This window comes from Alligator mississippiensis, chromosome 5 (assembly GCF_030867095.1).
Source record: "Alligator mississippiensis isolate rAllMis1 chromosome 5, rAllMis1, whole genome shotgun sequence".
Lineage (NCBI taxonomy): Eukaryota > Metazoa > Chordata > Crocodylia > Alligatoridae > Alligator > Alligator mississippiensis.
In genome coordinates, this window is record NC_081828.1 from 155988069 (window position 1) to 155995533 (window position 7465).

General features: G+C 43.1%; 1 protein-coding gene across 4 annotated transcripts; it reads left to right on the forward strand.

The window, feature by feature from the left end:
• Nucleotides 1-1830: 1830 nt before the first annotated feature.
• HOXA11 (homeobox A11) lies at nucleotides 1831-6121 on the forward strand. 4 transcript variants are annotated; one of them, XM_006265366.3, is made up of 2 exons: nucleotides 1831-2764; nucleotides 4195-6121. In XM_006265366.3, the coding sequence occupies exons 1-2, from the start codon at nucleotides 2083-2085 to the stop codon at nucleotides 4425-4427; spliced, it is 915 nt and encodes a 304-aa protein (XP_006265428.1). In that variant the 5' UTR covers nucleotides 1831-2082; the 3' UTR covers nucleotides 4428-6121. The 4 variants fall into 4 exon arrangements, 1 of the variants encoding a protein (XP_006265428.1); XR_009462606.1 differs by lacking the exon at nucleotides 1831-2764 and adding an exon at nucleotides 2771-4052 and having other exon boundaries at nucleotides 4195-4283; XR_009462607.1 differs by lacking the exon at nucleotides 1831-2764 and adding an exon at nucleotides 2771-3703 and having other exon boundaries at nucleotides 4195-4282.
• The last annotated feature ends 1344 nt before the right edge of the window (nucleotides 6122-7465 follow it).

Sequence of the window (7465 nt, forward strand, 5' to 3'; positions counted from 1 at the left end):
GGGCGGGGGGGAGGTGGCAGAATTTACAATCCCCAAACGACAATGCAATCTTCCGATAGCACTTTGATGGCATGCATATCTCTTCTTTCCATCCACTTTCTAGCAAACATGTCACACTGGAAGATTAATTAATAATTCCAAGTTCAGCTCACAAACACTGAGAAAGCATAAAAGTTCTTGCAGCAAACCCAAAGAAAGAGTTCGTTAAAGGGATATGTCCGAAGCATTTGATTTGCGATTGGTAACCCTTGTAAAATAATAAAAAAAAGGCATATAAACACTAATGCTAATAAATTAGTTTACTCCACTACAAAGTAATTACTTGATAATATTGATATTTACAGCTTGAATCCAACTGTAATAGTTAACTATAATTTAGCGAAAATACATAATGAGAATATTTTTTTCAGTGCACAACATGATTAGATTTGTTATTGAGTCAGTTACAATAAGCCAAGCAATAAATAAACAAATCGATGTTGACATTTAAATACCGAAGATCTCCGGAATTTACAATATAACTTTCCCCGGATGTATAAATACGTCTCCAACATTGTGGAGGTTCAAAAAAAATCACAATGAGGCTTTCTTGATATTTGCACTTTTCCTCCCAGCGCGCGCTCAAATCCACAGGAACACACATCTTGAACTCTGTCTCATTTCACAGTGACACCACCATCCCCAGAGTTGTCTGTGGCCGTGGAATAGTTCTGTTTTTCTATTTGGAATAAATCCAGCCGGAACCTAAATATTTCTCTTCTGAAATCGAGCATCAGAATAGCAAAAAAAAAATTTTTTTTTTAACAGCCTAAGGATGTCCATGCCTCAAAAGGTGCTGTATTTTTTGGCGCATTTCTCTGTTTTCTTTGGCACTGCTTATTCGGTGGGGTGTACATTTTTATTGGCAGAGAACTACTTTTTAGTCTCTGCCCTGTACAATCCGCTTTCTATATCATCCCTTTCATGCAACAACAGTAAAATCTTTACCACGTTTTGAAAATAGGTCTCTCAAGGGTCTCAACCTGCACCGACGGTTTGAAACAAAAGGGAGAGGATCTGGGTACTGCAAGTTTGTTAGCACGGGTTAATACTATAGCAAATAATTTTAACTAAACTTCTGGCAATTAAACTTAGAATATTTGTCAAACCCGGATAACCCAGAGTCCATTGGTTTCCCAAGTATTTAGCAGCACTGTTGAGGCAAATAGATCAGCAAACACTCTTTACTCAGTGGTCTGCAGGCTAAAGGGCTTTCTGGCATTGCAAATAGAGAAAGGTTTGGAGGGGAGGCACGGAGCAAACCTGCACTGTGGGAATAAAACATTGTTAAATACCTCTCGCAAAGCTCGGCTGAAGCCTCACAGGGTATTTGAGGTTAATATGTAAGAAAGGGAAGGAAGACACTAAGCGCTTCGGAAGTGAACATGAATGCAAGCATGTAATCTATTCACCATGAAAATCAGTACAGACTTGACCCTGGCACATTCTTCCCAGCCATGTCTCCAGCAAAAAACCCTGCAGGGCGAGTATCTTCTGTAGGAACGGAGAGATTGCTTTAAGAGCACCGCCTGCTAGAAAGCAGCCTGAGGAGAGAAACGAGCACTTTGGCGCCGTTCTTTCTTTTATTTATTTTTTAAATGTTCTTTTTACATTTTTTTTTCAAATTTACAAACAATCACGCAAACAAACAAAGAAGGTCTCACCTAGCCCTGTGGGTATTTCTAATTCTTTCTACTCCACAACCACTGGGTGCAATTGGCCAGGCTGATAAGTACGGGGAAGTGTCTGTCATGCGCCTTTCTGTCCTCTAAGGGTACACAAGGCAAACCTGAGTTACATTTGAGATTACGTGCTTTTAGTGAGAAAACCAAAGTGACGATCTGTTGCTTCCCTTGAGATGGCTACAAAGAAGAAAGGGCCCATACTTGCAGCTTGTCAATTTCAACATTTGGTCACATGACCAGCACCTCCCTGCTAAGGATGGGGATAGATTTCCACGTCAGCTTACGTCTCCAAATTTCTTACTTCACGGATCTGCTTCAAAGAGGCAGCTGCATTAGAGAATCATGTTAAGCTCAGCTAATGCGGAGAACCCGAGGTAGCCTAATGATGGATTTTGATGAGCGTGTTCCTTGTTCCTCTAACATGTATTTGCCAAGTTGTACTTACTACGTCTCGGCTCCTGATTTCTCCAGCCTCCCTTCTTTTCTGCCCCAGACCCCGTCTTCTCGCCCTATGACATACTCCTACTCTTCCAACCTACCCCAGGTCCAACCTGTGAGAGAAGTGACCTTCCGAGAGTATGCCATTGATCCCTCCAGTAAGTGGCACGCCAGGAGCAATCTGCCCCACTGCTACTCAGCAGAGGAGATCATGCACAGAGACTGCCTGCCTGCCACCAACACAGCTAGCATGGGCGAGATGTTCGGCAAAAACACAGCAAACGTCTACCACCCCACCACCAACGTCTCCTCCAATTTCTATAGCACGGTGGGGCGGAACGGGGTCCTGCCCCAGGCTTTCGACCAGTTTTTCGAGACGGCTTATGGCACCACGGAAAACCTGTCCTCCTCGGACTATTCCGTAGACAAGAATGGCGAGAAAATGCCTCCGGCAGCTGCTGCAACTTCAAGTTCGGAGGGAGGCTGCAGCAGGGAGGCAGGAGCCCCAGCAGCAGAGGAGAAGGAGAGGCGGAGGAGGGCAGAGAGCAGCAGCAGCCCAGAATCATCTTCCGGCAACAATGAGGAGAAATCCAGCAGCTCCAGTACGTATAAAGCCAGCGCCCAAGCGCTTTATGAAAGGGAGTTTGAAATCTAGCGCACCACCGCTGTTAAAATTTTATATGCTGTTTTATAAGCATATAAGGTTTATGAAGGGCCTTTAGATTTCCCCCAACAAAACTTTGTTATAAAAGGCAAGATCACGTGCTTAGTGCTGAAATTGGCCGTGAAATACCCACCGGCCAATGGATGCCTTAAAAAAAAAATCTTTCTCCTTCCTTTTTTTTTTCTAAATTATAATAAAAAAGGAGCTCTGTGGTGAAGTCTCGAAAAAATAATAACGTACGTTTGGTGCCTGTAAATTCACCAAAAAGGGATCCTGCCTCCTTTGATATCAATGTAATCCAGTGATTTTATAAAAGCCATGTGTTGCACCAGCAGTCTAGTTAGGGGCTGAATTCAAAGCCATCCCTGGTTTAACGACTGCACTAGAATAGTGTTTAACAGATAAAGTAGGCGCCTGAACTGTAGCAATATATTAAAAGAAACAAATTAACCTAAAGCTGGCCTTTTTGTCTAAAGGAAGCCATTTTACTAAGGCACTGTGGCAATTACGTGTTGCCTTCTGTCCAACAGTTTGTTACTTACAATTGTTATTCAATCTGTCAAAGTCTGATTTTTTTATGTGTGCTTTTTAAAAGGCAAAGCTAGTATACAGCTCGGGAAAATATACCTCGACAATGAACTGTACCAGAAAAGGAAGTTTTTAAAGGGATAGCAGCAATATTTAATGTAAAGAGCTTTTGAACCTTGAAAACCTTTCTACTCTGCTTAATGAACTTTAAACCGAGAGGGGCGAAAGGGGGAAAAGAATAACGTGCTCGCGTGGACAGAGAGGTTGGAAATAGCAGAGCCAGGAGGAATGCAGTGATTTCCTAGCAGGCTTGGGCGCAGGGGCTTTGCCTCTGATTGAAAGAGAAGAGGTAAATACAGCGGTGGGGGTGTGAAACCGGGCTGTGTGCAGAATAAAACCTCCATGGGAATAATCTCGCGAAAGACTGGGCTTGCAAATGTGCTCCCGGCTCTGGATCCCGTAAGGTCTGGCTGAAGGGATCCAGGTGAGGAAGGCTGAAATGTCTCTGCGCAGCTGTTGTTTAGTGATCAGTCCCGCCGGGGCACCGAGGACTTCCCGTAGGCTGGGAGCTGCGGGCTGAGCCCCGAGTCCGGGGCCGGGCTTGGCTGCGGGTCCTGCCCGGGTCCCTGCTCCGAGGCTCGGTGCTCGCAGCGATCGTGCCCCCCGCCCAGGCTCTGCTCGGGAGGCTCCGCCACAAGGTAAGGAGCAGCGTAGCGGGGGGCTTGCCCGCAGGAGCCAGGGAGCAGGCAGATTTTGCTCATTAATGCTCCCGGCCTGAGGGTTTCTCTCGCTCCCATCCGCTGCAAGTCTCAATGGCTTCTGCCTTGCTTCGCTCCACAGGTGGACAACGCACCCGGAAAAAGAGATGCCCCTACACCAAATACCAGATCCGAGAATTAGAAAGGGAATTCTTCTTCAGTGTCTACATCAACAAAGAGAAGCGCCTCCAGCTCTCGCGAATGCTCAATCTGACCGACCGTCAAGTCAAGATATGGTTTCAGAACAGGAGAATGAAAGAAAAAAAAATCAACAGGGACCGATTACAATATTACTCGGCTAATCCACTACTTTAAAACTCGGAGAGGGTTTCGAGAGGAGATTCCATTCAGATTTCGCCCTTGACAAGGTCAAGCCACAGGGTTACGTGGAAGGAAGAGGTGTGTAGCTGACGGGACTGGGAGACCTGAGATTTTACATACATGTAAATCCACTCCGGACTTGGGGGGGGGGGGGGGGGGAGATTCTTCTCTATTTACACGTCAACTGGAATCGGTTTGATTTTGACCCACATGGCATCCATTTCCAACGTGCAAGCCTCCTCTTTGCTCTGAGCGCAGAATCCAGACCTCTTATCTTCCCAGACACTGCGGTTCATTCTGATTCGGCTTTCACTAGTTACAAGTGGGGACAGAAATCCCTGACTCGGTTCATCTTCTAACCGGTGTTGATCTTGTTCCCTGGGCTCACTGTGGAACATGCGTGTGGAGAGAGGACTTGGCGAGCTTAAGTGATGAGGACCACTGCGAAGTAAAACTTTGAAAACCAACCTTTTGTTCTTCGGAAGGGAATCCCTTGGCTTAGAGCAGTGCTCCACCACCGACTGATTTCAATATAGAGAAATTGGGACACATTTCACAAGGCCAACCATGACAGTTGTCACAGCAGTAGTGATGGATATAATCGTGTTGGATTTGGGGGGCGGGGGCGGGAGAGGATCTGAAAGACTTGATTATTCCCTTTAAAAATGGTCAGGTATATATTTTTTGCCATATAGCTAAAGAAACAATCACTGAAAGGGCAAATAGTTAGCCATTTTAATTAGCTCTGTTTTTTTTATTTATCGACCAATTATCGCGAGGCTGACATCCTTTTGAGACAAATCACGATGCCCATATTTAAATGTTCAGCATAAAATGGCAAAGAAAGAATGAATTTCAAAGTTTTCAAAAGAAAAATAAAGAAAGAAAACTAACCTTCTGGCTTCTGGCTCACAAACTTTCTTCAGGAAATACCTGTGGAGAACGACAGTTTGGCAAATACCACACAACACTTAATTGAAACTTGGATTTGTGCAATGCACTGATATTGGGTCATTAAAGGAGGGTATGTCGTGTTTCTTTAGAAGGTTACTAGTGAGACATGGATTCAGAAGCCAAACAATGTACATATGGTACTTTTGTTGTTGTCTACTTCAAATGTCACGAGCTGTACTCTGTTGCTCAGTTGGCGTATACAAAGAATGGAGAGTTGTCTGGAGTTATTTTAAATATATATATAAATAGATATATTTCCCTGCAGGAACCAAAGCGAGAAAAAATGCAATTAAAATATTTAAAATTCTATAACAGTTTACAAAAGATACGGTGTTCTATCTTAAGGTAATTTGCTGTTAAGAATATCTGAATGTATATTTCATACAGGAACAGTGTTTTACAAGACTTGTAAATAAAAAAGAACCCACGGCCTATTTTGTTTGAATACTTTTTGAACATATTTTTTTTTCCTTTGGGGGTTAAAGGGTGTCGTTTTTTTACATGAGCAACAAATTGGTGATAAAAGTGTTTTCTGAACAATCAGCGTACCAAATGGATGTAATTTCTTTTACACGGTTCACACAATGCAATATCTTTATATTCAATCACTGTTTTCAATATGTATCATCTATGTGTATATACAGTTTTCTTTTAATATGCGAAAGTACTTGGTTGCATGTATACAATGGAACAGCGCACAAGGAAAATAAAAAAATGGAAAATTTATATTTTTATTCTGGTATTAGTTACTGTATATTATTTGATCTCATCTAAGTGTTGGAATAGGCAGACACCCACCACTTCTCTAGTCTAGCTGGCCAAGGTACATTACATTCACCTCTCCCTCCCCCCCCCCCCCTTTACTCTCATCCAAAGCAAAAGTTGGGTACTTTTCAATAAAATATGCATACCGAAGCTAATTTAGGTCTAAATGTCATTGGATTACAAAAAAAATAAATAAATAAAAAAGAAGGGAAAATGATACTTTTTAGTAACTCACTGAAAGGATTGCTCCTTTGTTCTCAGCTGTACAAGACAGACGTGCTTCTTATCTCCTGGAGATTAATATTATATTCTTACTTATTTCAGACCACAGGGGTCTGGACAAACTGGTTCTGAATTATTTTTTAGGATCCCTCCTGTTGGGACAGGGTTTTTCAGCACAGCACTGAACCGATGGTTAAGTAGCAGCGAAAGTCCCGGCGGTTAAAAGAGTGAGAGCCTTAAGAAAAGTGTGTGCTTTGAAAAACATTCCGCATAGGAGTCTGGTGGAACTGGACTGGGGGGAAATTGTCCTGCTTCGCCAAGGAAGGAAAAAGTTGAGGAGGGGAATGCTGCTTTAGTTGAGAATGTGGGTAAGGGAATGGCCTTTGCATCTCTCATGTTTTTCCTAATCGTAATAAGGAAAAGAAAGTAAATACTGTTTTCCTATTGTTTACTGGCTTTGAACTTCTGTATTGCTTTGGACATCACACATAACCTTGAGGTGAAGGGCTAAATGGCTCTGGACCGTTTGTTGACAATCCCCACCCAGGCAGACACCGTGTGGTCAAAGGAAATGGGGGAAATTAGAAAAAGGGGGTTTGTTTGTTTGTTTGTTTGTCTAGCATGCTACAATGGATGCTTGAAAAGAGAAGGAGAGATGGAAGGAGAGATGGATGCAGACAGGCAGAGAGAGAGAGAAAGGGGAACAGATGAATGGCAATGAGCGTGAAGCAAGGAGCTTCCTTTCCTGGTTAAAAATTAACTGGTATTCATGGCCAGTGCTGGAGACAGTTCAGCCATGGAGTTTCTCTGGTTGGGGTTTGCTTTTCTAACCCAATAAAAGCACATCCTCTGTGCTGCTGTGACAATGTGGTCGTAAAAAGTGTCCATGACTTGTCCATTTGCATATATGGAATGCACCGCTATAAACTTAGCTGAGGTTCTGCTGCAATTTCGTAGCTGTAGAAATTAGATCTGAAAAGCAATTGTCTGGACACAGTCTCTAGCATCCCTTTTATTATAACAGTGAATTTAAATCCGAGAGTCAGTCACTCTTCCTTAGAAGCTCCTTTGCCACAAGATGGCGTTCTTCA

Coding starts and splice junctions, on each gene's coding strand:
- HOXA11 (XM_006265366.3), top strand. CDS start 2,083: ATGCGGAGAACCCGAGGTAGCCTAATGATGGATTTTGATGAGCGTGTT. Junction 2,765..4,194: donor GGAGAAATCCAGCAGCTCCA/GTACGTATAAAG, acceptor TTCGCTCCACAG/GTGGACAACGCACCCGGAAA.